The sequence below is a fragment of the Sphaeramia orbicularis genome, chromosome 5 (genome assembly GCF_902148855.1).
Source record: "Sphaeramia orbicularis chromosome 5, fSphaOr1.1, whole genome shotgun sequence".
Classification (NCBI taxonomy): Eukaryota; Metazoa; Chordata; class Actinopteri; order Kurtiformes; family Apogonidae; genus Sphaeramia; species Sphaeramia orbicularis.
The window spans coordinates 27,330,070-27,345,770 of record NC_043961.1 but is presented as its reverse complement, the minus strand read 5'-3'; the positions used below and the strand labels follow the sequence as shown (position 1 = coordinate 27,345,770).

The window sequence follows — 15,701 nt, the reverse complement described above, 5'->3', positions numbered from 1 at the left end:
TTGATTCAAGAACTTTACTTATTCATTAGGAACTTCATTTGTGTAAGAAAACATGGGTGCGACCACAAAGGCACGCAACATTCACGTACAATCGTACATCCATCCATCCATCCATGCATGTGCATCCATAAGAGAAATGTTTTAAAATATCACCAGTAAGAAAGATGAAACGTGGTCTTAAATAATAAATACATAAATATATACTTGGAAATGGGTCAGATACCCAGACCAGTTCAGGTATTTAAAAATCAAATGTAAGCGGGTACAAAGCTGGATGTGGTGTGTTTTGTTTTCACTATGAGGGACCTGTATCTGTGTCCAGACAGTATTTTGCTGTAGTTTTTGTCTTTTCCTTTTAGTCTTCAGATAACAAATACTGCTCAGGGACTTCAAGTCCAATCCAATAATTTTACTACTCATTTTGATTATGATATTGAGCGGGTTGAAGTGTATGTTGACTTATTAAACCTCAGCAAATGCAAGATTTCACTAAATATTGACAAGAAAATATATCAAGCTGAGTCATACTTATCAAATAAGAAAAAACATAGAAAAGTATCAAGTGTTTACATTTTAAATGTGTTAAAATGAAATTCCTGCGGTTTTCTCCTCCCACACTCAAAAGTCTTGCACCTCCATAGGTCAAATAGTCACTATAAAACTGCCTGTAAGTGTTATTGTGAGAGTGAAAGGTTGTTTTTCTCTGTATGTCTACTTGGACAGTCTACACCCTCCCTACGACTTTAATAAGAATTAAATAATTATGAATGAATTCTTGTGTAAGTATTAGTTATATTGTTGACATGGGTGCCCTAGGTTATGATTTTAAGACTTGGTTCAACTGCACAAGGGCAGAAAATGTAATTATTAATCATACCAACATTAATATATGTGTAATTAAGGTGAAAATAAATAATTTGTGCCTTTCCATGCTTTAATCTAAGTAGACCAATATATGCTGATGAGGAGTGACAGAGTATAATGTGTAATCTACTTTGAAACTAATCTTTCATTTCTTGTCCCTTTTTAAAAAAAAAAAAAAAAAAACAACTTCTGACACTATGTAGCAAACATAACGTCACATTGCTTTACATTTGCAGAGTGATGTCTGAAGAATGCCTTGTCATGACATCTGTGCTGACTTAAATAAAGGTGAATTATTGTTTTCAAAGGATGATATTCAGACCAAAGAGGTCAAAATTGTCTTTACGGGAAAGCAGAAGTTGTGTGTCATTCCCCTAAAAATAGTGACTTTCTGTGTGCACTCATCCATACATGGGACAATATAATGAAAAGCTGCAAAAGTAATACATTTATATATATTCTAAATAAACCTGGTGAGGAGCTTTCCCTCTCCAATTTAATGTGAACATATTTATAAGTTGGTGTGAGAAAATATTAGCAATAGTGAAATATAAACTAATGAAATTCTTCTCATTTGACTTGCCAAAAAAAAAAAAAAAGGTTTTTTTTATGTTTCACATCAACATAAATAGAAACTTTACAACATAAACACATGAAGACGGAAGGCCCCTTTTTAGTGCTGTGCATAGATTAGAAATTGTAAAAACAGTATTTCAGATGCAGTGAGACATTAGGATATATACAACTGACAATCATCAAAATCAATAATGCATGTTTACAAACGTGACCTTAACTGACCTTTCATACGAATAATTTATGACTGAAACCCTTGGTACAAACAAAACTCATGACAGAGTAAGCACTTGATTAGATGCATAGAGAAACAATTTTAACACATGCTTGATGAAATGTTACAGCTAAAAGTAAACAAAAACAAAACAAAACGCTGAGTATGTTGTGCATATCATCAAATTAAGTGAGAAAGGACTGTTTTATCTTTGAATCTCACAGTAAAAGTATAGTAAAGGCCTGCAGTCACTGGTCTGTCCTTAGTGATGCCTGGTAGATATTAATGTTTTGCTTTTCATCATGTTGCACAAGCTTCACTGTAAACCTGCTGGGCAGACATTCTTCATAAAAAGTCTGAGTTTCGTGCTCTCTTCGCATTTTGGATGACAGATACACCACAGATCCACTGTGGCACAAGTGAGCGAGTGTCTCCACCAGCAGTGGGTAAGTCTCTCTGAGGTAAATTATATCTGCACAAAGCACCAGATCCCAGTCAGAGGGGAAGTTCATGTGGTCTTCACCCCAGCACAGAGGCAGCACGGTGGGAGAGGCACAGGGCCAGCCACTGGAGGGCATGTTCGCAGAGACATTGGCCTGGAGTTGTGGGAGAGCCACAGGGAGGTCTGTAAGAGTCACAGTTGCACCTAAAACGAAATATACCAAATTGATCAGAAAAAATTAAACTACAACATGCTGTACACAGGTTTTAGGGCAAGGGTGTCAAACATACAGCCCACTACAGGGTCCAATCCTGCCTGTTGGATGAATTTGTGAAATACAGAAACTACACTGAAGATATTAACAATCAAGGGTGTCAAAACTCCTTTTTGTTCAGGGGCCACATACAGACCAATCTGATCTCAAGTGGGTCAGACCACTAAAATACTATCATAATAATCTATAAATAATGACAACTCAGTAACAACACAAATAAATTAACATAAAAATGTGTACATTTGCAAAGTATCCTCTCACAAAAAATGTGAATAACCTGAACAAATATGATCAACCTGAAATGTCTTAAGAAAAGTGCAATTTTTACAGTATTATAACTGTTACCAATTGTTATGTGCATTCTTAGACCGACTGGGATCTGTGTGTCACAATGCACATGTGTAAATGATAAGCTGAGGCATGATTTTGTTAAAATTGAACTTATTTTTATTAAGAACTTTCAGGTTGATCGTGTTATTCACATTTTTTAAAAGATAGTTTGTAGATGTAAACATTCTCATAATGCAATTTTACTTTTTTCACTGCAAAACATATATAATAGTTTGGGGATGACAGTTTCATAGGTTATGTTGTTACTTGACTTGTCTGGAAAACTTGGGCCAAAAAATGAGTTTAAATACTATTATTTACTGAGACACCATGTAAATTCTGGCACTTTAAACTTAAAAATCGGACCAGGCTTTATGTTGAATTAGTGACAGTGGTACATTTATAACATGACAGTGACATTTGAGGAGAAACAGCTGTTGCAGCAGGTTAGGAGACAACCTCATGCGTAAAGATGCGCATGCGTAAAATGCGTTTGACTTAAGGAAAATGGAATATAAATACTCCCAATGTACACGCAGTAGAAAACGGATTTAAGAATGACAATAATTAAAATGAGTACAAATACATTTATGGTGATAAATGAACAGAGGGGTTTGTACCCAGACGTGCTGCCATGATGCCGACCAGTCCTGTTCCTGATCCCAGTTCTATGATGCGCTTCCCTCTCAGCTCCACCGACTGCTCCTCCAAGTAACTACACAGAAATAAGGCCTGGGAACATAAACACACCGGCTTAGATTCAGACACACGTTTCTATAGTGGATGAAATGCGTGATAATGACGGTTCTTACTGCTTCCCAGACCGGTGCAGCCACGCCGATGTTGGCACCAAACACCTGTTTTATCTTCAACTCCTGACCGAATAAATTATACACAATGTCCTGAGAAAAGGTGTCGGAGAATAGACAGACATCAACAGGAAACGGATCGTCCTCTTCTCCATTCATGACTGGTGATTTAACAACTCTTAATCTTCTAATCTTCGTGTCTCGGGTCCAGGTGCTGGTCTGTGGTCATCTTCCAGGTCAGGAAACTGTTAGCTTACAATGCTAACGACAGAGCTAAAGCAGAACAGGTTTATGAGATTTAATCATACTATAAACATGACTAAAGGCACTGCTGTAGGTATAAAGAGGTCGATAATTAAATAAATACCCTCCAATATCTGAAAAACCGAATGGATGGACCTCATGGTAACGGTGAGGGTTTTTACTTTGAAAGGTAACAAAAACACACTTAACTTCCGGGTGAGAAAACTTGTCACGAGCATTTAAAATAATTGCCCAGAGTGTAATGTTGTTTAGACAAATAGTTATATTATATATGTTTAAAATATGATCTCACATGGTGTGAATAGAAAGGAAAATATAATGGTTATACTACATTTGAAATCCAACAACCAGGAGAAAATATTTCATTCACATTCTGTTCACCAAATCCAACAAATAAATAGAAATGTTATTTTACTCTAGGAAGAGTAGATTTCTGGCATGACTTCACCTACATTCAAGGTGAAAAAAACAGATCAGTCCCAACTTCAGTGTGCTATTCTACATAGAATTACTGATGTAGGGCAGGGGTGTCAAACTCCTGTTAGTTCAGGGGCCACCTACAGCCCAATATGACCTGCAGTGGGCCAGATCATTAAAATAATAACATAATAATACATAAATAATATCAATTCCAAAATTTATATGACTAATTTCTATGTTTTAGAGTGAAAAAAGTAAAATTATATTATCAAAATTTTTACATCTACAAACTATCCTTTAAAAAAATGTGGAAAAACATGAAAAATCATGACCAAAGTGAAATTTATTAAAAAAGTGCAATTTTAACAATTTATGCCATTATTTGGCCTCAGCTTCTCATTTTCACATGTTCATTACAACCTACAGATCACAGTGGATCTACAAATGCACAAAACATTTAATAACAGACAGAATATTGATACGATTACTCTTAATTCTCTTAAGACTTTTCAGGTTGTTCATATTTGTTCAAGTTTTTCCACATTTTTTTGGTAAAAGGTTAGTATGAAAATGTTAACATTTCTGTGTAATTTAACTTTTTTTTTTTTTTTTTACATTAAAACAAAGAAAAATTTGTGGTTTTCATTATTTATTACAGTTTATTATGATAATATTTTACTGGTCTGACCCACTTTAGATGGAATTGACCTGAAATTATTTTGACATCCTTGACTGTTAATATCTTCAGTGTAATTTTTGTGTTTCACCAATTCATCCTGTGGGCCAGATTCGACCCTTTGGCGGGCCGGATTTGGCCCCGGGCCACATGTCTGACACCTGTGATGTAGGGTTTTAACAAATTAGCAAGTCCTCACATCAGAAATACCATCATATGTATCTAATTTTGCTTCAAACATGACGAAAACCAATACGACTCAGATACGTCTGATAGTACACCATGTCAGAAACAAACCAACACCATCATTTTTCCAGGTTTATTAAAAAACAAGTTGCTTTCCTCTCACTTGTTTGGAAAAGAGTACCACTAAGACATAACCATTTTCACACACAACTTCACATCAATGACAGAGATGATTTAACAGGTGTATGAAGTGTAGAGTACAGAGATGTCAAATAAAGCTCTTCATTGTTTGAGTTTGTCAGTCTTTAGTAGAACATGTAAAGAGTTTCCAACACAGCCAAGTAAAATGTCATATATCCAATCTGAAAGTAGAAGAAAAAAAACAAAAACCTCATAATGTTGTCTTCATGACTGTTTGCGTTGGAACATGTCACAGTTTTTTCTCAGTGGAGTGGACAATAAGTACTGGGTTTCAACTACAGATACACATTACTCATTATACAGTAATATCCTGCCTGAGACTGAAACCCTCTGAATTATCTGACGCTATTAAAAAATAAATAATTCTTTTCATCATACAGATGACAGTAGTATTACATCCATAACATAACCCCCCCAGGCCTCAATATGTGCAAACTGCAAGAGTTTAAAAAAGGTAGCACTTTATGCAAGGACCACGAAAAAACAAAGCAATCAAGTGTTTTAAAATGAGCACTTCATGAGGAGCGCAGCAGGTGTGAAACAGTTTGATTATAGATCATGAGAACTGAGGAAGCTCATGGCTTTCTGCTCCCTCATCAGGCCGACAGTGGAGTAACAAGGAGCTTCATGTCTGGGGTGGACAAGGGGAAACAAAACACAACTGGTGGTCCTTAAACCAGAGGAATAGTTACTGAATGATTGATGGAATCAATTACTGCTTTAATATGAATCATTTTCTTGTAGCATTTAAAGGGAAAATACTGGGATGACAATGCATTTACAGTAAAGACAAATTTACTGCGTTTCCCTTTTGGCAAACATTCGTTTCTGTCACACCTTCCCCCAAAGAAACAAACGGCTGCAACGCTAACAAACGGAAATAATGCATTTTACACAAAACGCCACATATCGTGCTTTGAGTTCCAGCAGCAAATGCTCTGCTTTAGTAATTTCACATTGGTAATCTGTTTTCAGACACAAAAGTGTTTTTTAAGACACATATGTCAACACTGTCGGGTTCGACAAAACCTTTGTCACAGTCTGGGCATTTTGGGTGTGAGTCTCTTTCATAAAACAGCCACGGCTCTAGTAGGCATTTGATTGTTTCTTTCTTTTCAGAAATCAAACTAGAAAACATCTGGGCAGACTGAACTGCACCTGAAGAGACGCCTCCTCGTAAGGTATGAAAGGCGGTCAGCTCTGTTGAGTCGAACCATGACAAAGTCCACACAGAATCACAACAAACACCCACACAGAAAACAAAAGCGCAGGAATGCATAATTAAAACTTTGTTCCAAAAAGAATAATAATTAGAACAATGACTATGACAAAGAGGATCAAAATAACCAACATCTTCCTGTTTTTCTTCTGATACTGTTCAGCCTGCAAAGAAAATAAAAACATGATTCAGATTCATTTCTTATTGACAAAACATTTGTATGGAATGAACAGTATGCAGCATTCACTGTGTAGGTTTGTGTCCTTACATTAATATTTCCTGATGTGTTTAATGGTGATGCTTTGATTCAACCATTACTTTCACTTCAGTTATGATGAATTTATAAAATCTACAAAGAAATGTTTCCTCTAAGCACCAAAACAGACTGTACAATGTTAATAATTTATCAATATCTGACGTTACCTTTTGTAACTGTTTCAATCCATCTTCTGTTTTAACACAAGCTTGCTCCACATTGAAGTCAATTCGGTCGAGAACAGTCCCCTGTAAATGAAAGATTTTATTAACAGAGGAAAAGTAGTCAGACATTATGTAATTCAAACAATGTTGTTACATGTTAGCAACACCATAATGAGGAGTCTTACAGAGGTGTATGTGTCAGAACCACTTCATACCTGTTCCACCACCATTCCAGCCAAGTCTCTGAAAATCTCATTCAGATCTGAGATGGACTGCACTATTTGTCGGATTTCCCGCTCTCGCTCTTCAACCATAACTGTGTTCTGCTCCACTAACATGAGCTGGTCATCTGTGAACCCCTGAAACAAAACAAACAAGAAGGTAACTTACTAGAAACTATTACTTAAAAGGGACTGTGCTGAAATGTACTATGACTTTTAATAAAACTACAGAATACATGCCGTTTTTGACACGTACAAAAAAACAAAAACAACTGTGGCCAAATTTCAGACTTATTTTTATTCAGTCTAGATGGAGATCTGAGTGTGTAAATCTTGGTACTACTCATACACTCTACAACATCCTGTTCCATAGACAAAAACAATGCCTACAATGAGGTGTGCGCATATTTTAGCCAGATGTTTCTTATGTTGTTTGGACTGAGATGTTTCTACTTTGACTGTTCTACATGTGCTATAGAGACTTAACAAATCTGACTGGATGACTCTATGTAGAAGAGTTGAACTGAATGTATAAATGTATGTTATCTACAGCCAATCACCTTGTCATACAGAGCTAAATCCTCATCCTCTTCCATGAGGGGTCCTGAGTCAAAAAAGTGCTTTGATCTCTCTTCGCGATTCTTCATACCTGAAAAAACAAACGAGTTGAGACTGAGACGGACCCTGAGACCTGGGGAGAAATATGCCAGGAACAATGTAAACAAAAGATAATATCCCAAAATCAACGGTACTGGAGTTCTTACGTTTTAGGTAGCTGGACTGCGTATATCTGAAACTGGTGGACAGCTCCTGCAGGCTCTGTGCCAGAGACGACACCACATTTCTCAACAGCCTCTCCTCCTGCTCGGTGCAGTGGCCACAGCGAGTCTGCAAACCTGTCACAGCTCGTTGGCAGCGATGGAACATCTTCAACAAAGCAAACAACACACATGGATGTGTTTCACTACATGTTTTAGTTGAGTGTATTTATCTTCTTTATAGATTATAATGCCATGTTTTTTTGCACAAGAAAGAACTAATTAAGGATGTAACGATATGAAAATTTCATATCATGATTATTGTGACCAAAATTATCACGGTTATCATTATTATCGCAGTATTGTTGAAATTGTGCTCAAAATGTTCAAAAAGTATTTATACACACACTGAAATAATTTAACCATGCTGTATTTTGGGGGGAAAAAAATAAAAAATAAAAAATAAAATAATTGGCACAATGTACCTTCTGTTGACAGAAACATAAATGTTAACCCTTAGGGGTCTGAGCCTATTTTGGCCATTTTTCAGTACTTTTGATTTTTACTATACCCATGTTTGATTTTTTTTTTTTTTCAGCACAATTTCATTTATATCATCTCCCTATTATTTTTTTCACTTTAACCTACTATAGCAACATAAAAGGCCAAACAACACACACAAAAAAATATAAAATCCAATTTGAAAAATGTATATAATTTATTGCATAAATAACACAAAGATGCTTAACGAACCTTTGCAAAGACTTTAAAAGTGAATATTGGTTCAAAATATTAGGTATATAAAATTAAAATTGTAATAAATTAAAACTATACTCAAATATTTGACAATAAAGCAATCTTTACATAGGGGTTTTCTCTGGAAAAGTGCGGTAATCAAACACAGTTATCATGATAATTTGAATTTAAACGGTAATACTAACCGTTGGCAATTTTACTGCGGTTTATTGTTATACCGGTAATAGTTACATCCCTGGAACTAATATAGTTTTTTCTTACTACAGTGCTGAATTACTGTACCTGTGTGATCTCCTGAGTAGTGATTTCTATAGCGTGCTCTTCCTCACTACTGTCATCGAGTGTAGGACGATTCATGTGCTTGTCATGAAGAGCTGCCAGTTCCTTCATCTTCTGCCGAACCCGTGTGATTTCATATTGGATCTGAGAGACAAAAATGAATGTTTAAAAACATGTGAAGACTTTACTTTGTGCCCTTTTATTGTGCTTTATGAAAGACTTGGCACCACATGTATGCATTTACAGCTTTCTTTTTAATTAACTTGTAAAAACTCTCCGGTGGATCTACATATTTCTGATCCTACAGGTTCTAATTTACCTCATCGACCCCCTCCACCCACTTTGGGGGCAGTTTCTTGGTAACTCCAATGGCAGCTTCTGGGTCCAGACTAATTCCAGACACCAAGGCCATTCGATCATCTGCAATCTTAAAAAGACAATATAAAAGCATTATTTAGTCAAAACAGGTAATATTATGCCAAGTGATGCATGTTGTGTTATGTGTCTGAAGTGTTTCTGCCATGAAAGGAAACAACAGTACCTCATCAAGCTCCTAATGTCATTGAAGTGTCAAGAGTGATCCAATCCACAGAGAACAAGGAAAAGAGGAAAGAGAAACAGAAGTGACAGAGTGTGAGCCCCGAAAAATCAGCATTCACTCCCATCAATTTAATGACAATGAAATAAGAATGATAGCTACTGGTAGAGATTCAGAAGTCTGGCTGTTTAAGAAGACAGTTTTCCCCCCAGTTTTGCTTAGAAAGTTGTAGAAATGGGGGAAAAAGTATCAGACTAGTTGATTAAAAGAAATCAGTAAGTGTAAAAAGTACAAGAGGTAAGTAAGAGCAGAGATTTACCTTAAGAGCTGAAGTAACAAAAAGTTTTAAATGCCTGAGAAGAGAATCTGCAAGAGAAAATTAACTAATAATATGTAATATCTCTAGATGCTATTCACGAATGATTATCTTTGGTCATTTATTCCTCACTAAGATTTACAGCTCAAGTGTGTTTGTATTCTGTGGGTCTTATCCGATCCTGTTTCCTCCTCTTAAAGTGACGATCGAGAATGTGTCGCATTTTTAACAATGCAAATCTAATTCAGACTTTGTGGATATGCAAGCACATCATAAACACATGAGAAAATATGAAAACAATAAAGTGCATAAAGAATAATTTCCTCTTCAGAGTCATAAGATTGTCATGTACCATTGAGACAGTGAAGACTGCTGACATTTAAATCAATAGTACTGTACAACAAATACAGCCGAAATATGAACAAGGACAAACACACTTAACAGTGGTAGTACACAACAAAAACACGACTGAAAACATCAAACTACAGATCCAAGTACTACAATTATTACTACTTTGGGATGTAATGTTTTCCTATAAAAACACTGTTGCAGGTGACAGTTTCACAAAATATGAAGAGCTGGTAACTCATTGTAAATTTTTATAGCTTAACTTTAGACCTGATGATTAATCTCAGACAAATTGAAAAAACAAAAAAACACTATATTAGGAATAACAACAATGCTAAGAGTTTGAGATGATGGTGATTTATGCCACAAGAATAAGGACAGAATAAGAAAAAATTTAAACTAATGAGCTCTGAGGCAGCAGGAGTATCCCAGTATTTTTAGATGTGAGGACTCCTGATTCCTGATTGCCTCAAGGACAGAAAATGTAAAAGCCTCCACTATGCACATTTCAATGTGCTGATCTGTCTCTGACAATGTCAGGAACTGATTGATCCTCCTTACCCATGTTCACTTTTCCCTTTTAGTAGAATACTTTTTAATTATGTTTTTTTTCCTTACACATGTTATGGGGAGTTGAATAAACTTTGCCCAATGACAATATAAACAAAAACATTATAGTCTATCATGAAAATATACATGAAAGATCAGAAAAATGTTTAGCTCCCATCGGACATGCTTTGATACAATGGATCTCCCAGTGTATGCAAGCGCAACAGTATATTTGTCATGTAGAGGCTGTTAATTGAAATTGCAATCCACAAACAGCTGTTCAAGAAATACAGTTATAGCAGCTGTTGTTGATACATTTTGGAAACTTTCCAGATGACAAAGTATTGTGTGCCATTCACTGTATGTTCTCTGTCTTGGGTATTCAAGCTAATAGCCTACCTTAGTAAGGAAGAAAATGGTTAAAATGTTCACAGATTAATGTGAATGGTCACACACATCCTCCACTTGGCCTCCTTTCTGGATACTTGAAGCAAACCCCAACACAAACATTTCTCTAGGAGAGCTGCAAGCTGCTCACATTTAGTTCAGAAAAAGGAGCCGGTAGGTAAATGTAGAGGATATTTTGGGATGTGTTTGAACTTTCTGCATAAAGTTACACAACACTAGAATTAAGTTTGGACAATAACCTTTCTCCGTAAGGACTTTCTACATTACTGACTACCATCAAATTCATACAACAAAAGTCAAGCCACAACTGTAGCCATTTAGATAACTGTACTATTTGTAACATGCATTTCACTGTCCTTTAATAGCTGTAGCATATTTACAGTTTTAATACGAATAAAACATATTATTATATTATGTATTATGATATGATATTGTGTAGGCAACATTTTTATATGAAAGACCATCTAACTAAAAGAGCTGAAAATCAGTAACAGCTCCAAATGATTTGGATTTCTTAATTACTAATAATTTACAATAGTATAAGAAACTTTTTAAATTTAAGATACACTCCATGCAAGTGAGAGCAGAGATCACCTGAAGAGTTGAAATAAGTGAAGAGTAAAGAAAGTTTACAGTAAAGTTTACATTAGGAAATACTAAGAATGGGTGAACTGTTAACAGAATAACATGTATTTCTGAATAATTAATAACAATAACCTAATCTAATAATTAATCTAACATAGCATTGTCTACTTTCTTTTCCTTTCCTGGCACGTATTTTCTAATGAGGGATGCACCTACAGCCTACATTAAATATACATTACAGGCTATTTTTGGTCTAATTTATGATGAAACATGACTACAACACGGTTTTCTCTGAGGTATAGTCCTATACGGAGCTCCTCTTTCACCTCATTATGTGTCACATTTGTCAGTACAGAGGTGGAACTACGGGCCACACAAACACGACTGATAATACTTCACAGCTATAATTACATTTGTGACTCTAGCTAGGACAGCTGAGTGACTGGCTAAATGAAACACACACAGTAAAATGTCAAAACGATGCAGACCACTCACCGCAGCATTGCTACGTGTACTCAGACGGGGGTCGTATGTACTCACTTGCTCAGCCAATATCTGCCGGTTTTGGATTGCATTGTTCCGCATTAACAAGAAGGCATCGGTCAGACGCCTAGTGGCCATGACTGCCTAGATTGATAAATTAACACTGGATAAGGAAAAGTGCGTATCAGGCGACGGTTTATTAAATTATGCCTGTCCACTGCAGCTGACCCGCTGCTAACACCGCGCTAGCTACCGTTAGCTTTGACTGCGAGGAATGATGAAGAAAAATCGCAAACAAGCAGTTATGGCGGACAGAAAACGACACTGTTAATACTTATCCGTCAAACATCTCTAATACTTGTGTCAAAACGAGAAACATGACGAAAAGTGTATCTTATATAAAAGATTTAAGGTTTGACTGAAAACGTTATTCCGATGAAGGTAGCTACGGAAGTGGTGAAACGTAAACACCTACGTAAAAGGTTTCTTCTTCTTCTACTCATTAAATGTAGCTGCCTTTAATTGAAGTGCATCATCTCCCCCTACTGGTAGGGGCACATTTAACAAAAATTCTGTATTTACCTAAAATATTTTGCAGTATCATTTTATTTTATTTATTTGTTTTTTTCACATAATGTTCTACACAAATTCTGTTCAGAATAAGTTTGATGTCGATGCTAAGTCTGGAAAAAAATAGTGTTTCTCTATGTAAATCTTTAGAATGTATTGCCAGATTTGGATTAATAAAGTTGAGAAAAAATATACATACACTCACAGTCAATGAAAACTTTGAGACCATATTTTCTGACATAAATTTTATGTTGAAACCCTAAACTGGAATTTTTTCATATGAATCATTTGTTTAGGAATTTGGCATGCAGAAACAAAAATCTAAAGTTTCAAGAACAAACTCAGTCACAACAGAAGTGGTCCTGGTCGGGAGTTGTCACTCTCTCTCGCCCTGGACGTGGTCTATCGTCAGCGGAGCCTGTGGTGTTGCGGCGTTCAACCAGGTTTCTGATTGTGGGTTGGGAACATCCCATATGCCTGGCTATATCACTGTAGTTCAAACTGGCCTCCACCATACCCAGTGCCCGGAGACGTTGTTCATGTGACAGATGTGGCATGATGCCATTGACTGGACTAACAATGGTGGCCTTTTTTGGGCCTTTATATAGGCCTTCAAAACTAATCCTCAAATCGTACAGATACCCACTGAGTATTGCTCAATGTGTATTTGGTCCACTTTTGCCAAGAGACCATCCCATGTGCAATGAACCGTGACAACATGACAACTCATCATTATCTCAACTACCCGAGCACTAAGTCATCAATAAATCCATAATGAATAATTACAACCCCCCTACAAGTAGAAATATGCATACATTTCTACTTCAAAGTTTCTATTGACTGTCAGTATATATTTGAAGTACTTTGCTGGTAATCAGCCCAGTCCTCTTTTCTTTTCATGAGTGTCAGGTAATACTTTTTTTCTTCTCTTTTTTAGTTTCAGGCAGTCACCACAAATCACTTGATCTTCATGTTGTCCATGTGTAAAACAGCAGCCATTGCTCAGTGTGATCAGTACATCATTAGGGTATTAAGTTTAGAATCACCCTAATTCTAATACTTGACTGCTTCCAGAATTTCTTGTGTCATATTTGTGCTTGTTCATATATATACTTTTTGTATTATACTAAATATTACATTATATATTATAATATTATATTTTTGTATTATATTGATTATATCAACTTAATCAATATGGCCACTTTTAGTTCATTGAACTACTTTATTTCCTTAGATTAGATCTTTTATCAAATATAATTTCTCCCATTTTTGTACGCTCTCAATGCAGTTCCCCCAGCACTGTCTTTAGCTTGATCTACTGTGTATGTAAGTGATCAAACTATGAAAGGCACCCAGACATTTTACACTGTTTTCATCAGCAGGGGGAGTTTGCAGTTGCTTTTTTGTCAAATAATCTACCCAGTAGCTGTTAGAATCCCATGTCTATCTGAAAAATTATTAATATGTTATGCTGGACCATGACACAATTTAGCAAAAAACAAAACAAAACTTTGAAGCACAGGTGTATCTGACAGATGATTCTTTAATATAATATATTATAGTATGTAATTCAAATTGTATGGATATATTATTTGTCATCCAAACTTTTACACCACAAGTACATTGGTTTTATTTATTTTGAATTGTAAAATTACTTGATGAAGGACCAGGTAGGTTGTACAAAGTAATAATAAATGAATGAATGAATGAATGAATGAATGTTTATTTATTTCAGTTAAATACAAGATACAAAACACACACATATAAAAAAGACAACAAAACAAAACACCTACATATTAAAAAAGAAACAAACAAGCATAAAATTAACACATTTTGTAACTGAAAAAGGAAGAAGCTGAAGCCGGAGGCTTATTTCTGCTTCTCCTATTTACACCCTTAGTCCATGTCCACACCTTAAGTTGCAACAGATAAATACTTAAACTTAAATTATACTACATTCAGTGTAATAAGTTATTTTGTAAACATATTACTCTCATAGCCCTTCGTAATTTGACCAATTAAATTCTTTTTGAAACTCAACAGTGAGCTACACAATTTCACTTCATCCTTCAATTCGTTCCATAGCTTGACACCAATAACTGAAACACTGTGATATTTAACGTTTGTTCTTACTTTACACTTTTCAAACACAAACATCCCTCTTAAATTATAATGTCCTTTTCTTAACTTAAAGATTTTCTGAATACAAAAAGGAAGGTTTTTACTTTTAACGTGAAACATAAATTCCATTGTTTTTAAATATACAATGTCAAGAAATTTTAGCAAACCAGATTCTACAAAAAGTGGATTACTTGATTGGAGATAACCAGCTTTGTTTATGACTCTAATAGCTTTTTTTTGGAGTTTAATTATTGGGTCTAAATTAGTCTTATACACATTGCCCCATATTTCCACACAATATGACATATATGGCATTACAAGTGAACAATACAACATATGCAAACATTTTTTGCTTAACAAGTCTCGAGTTTTATAAAGAATCGCAACAGCTTTGGACATTTTGCGTTTGATATATTCTATTTGTGGTTTCCAACAGAGTTTATGGTCAATAATCACTCCCAAAAATTTTGTTTCATACACCCTTTCAATTTCAATTTCATTAATTTTCAGTTTTATATCATCACTTCCCCTAGCACCACCAAAAACCATAAATTTTGTTTTATCTTCATTAAGTGATAACTTATTTACATCAAACCATTTTTTTAACTTGCTCAATTCCTTTTCCACAATTTCTAATATTTGTTTCATATTTACTCCCGAATAAAGCAAATTAGTATCATCTGCAAATATTGTAAATTTTAACTTACTAGATGCCATAAAGATATCATTTAGATAAAGTATAAATAACTTGGGTCCCAGAACTGAACCTTGTGGGACCCCACATGTTACGTTTCTAAGTTGTGAATTTGTATTTCCAATTGATACATACTGAGACCTATTTTGTAAATAACTTTTTAACCAGTTTTGCGTCACACCT

At 35.3% G+C, this 15,701-nt stretch overlaps 2 protein-coding genes across 5 annotated transcripts; both read right to left on the bottom strand.

Annotated features, from left to right (window-relative positions):
* Nucleotides 1-1,461: 1,461 nt before the first annotated feature.
* LOC115418927 (EEF1A lysine methyltransferase 3) lies at nucleotides 1,462-3,914 on the bottom strand. The gene is made up of 3 exons (XM_030133481.1): nucleotides 3,510-3,914; nucleotides 3,318-3,429; nucleotides 1,462-2,297 (listed from the first exon to the last, which is right to left on the bottom strand). Exons 1-3 carry the CDS (start codon nucleotides 3,663-3,665, stop codon nucleotides 1,900-1,902), a joined length of 666 nt encoding a protein of 221 aa, XP_029989341.1. The 5' UTR covers nucleotides 3,666-3,914; the 3' UTR covers nucleotides 1,462-1,899.
* Nucleotides 3,915-5,171: 1,257 nt separating this feature from the next.
* On the bottom strand, nucleotides 5,172-12,610 carry stx16 (syntaxin 16). Of its 4 annotated transcripts, none has more exons than XM_030134767.1 (9): nucleotides 12,146-12,610; nucleotides 9,448-9,459; nucleotides 9,226-9,333; nucleotides 8,910-9,050; nucleotides 7,878-8,040; nucleotides 7,674-7,762; nucleotides 7,108-7,251; nucleotides 6,896-6,976; nucleotides 5,172-6,636 (listed from the first exon to the last, which is right to left on the bottom strand). In XM_030134767.1, exons 1-9 carry the CDS (start codon nucleotides 12,269-12,271, stop codon nucleotides 6,535-6,537), a joined length of 966 nt encoding a protein of 321 aa, XP_029990627.1. In that variant the 5' UTR covers nucleotides 12,272-12,610; the 3' UTR covers nucleotides 5,172-6,534. The 4 variants fall into 4 exon arrangements, with proteins under 4 accessions (XP_029990627.1, XP_029990629.1, XP_029990628.1 ...); XM_030134769.1 differs by having other exon boundaries at nucleotides 12,191-12,610; XM_030134768.1 differs by lacking the exon at nucleotides 9,448-9,459.
* Between the last annotated feature and the right edge of the window lie 3,091 nt (nucleotides 12,611-15,701).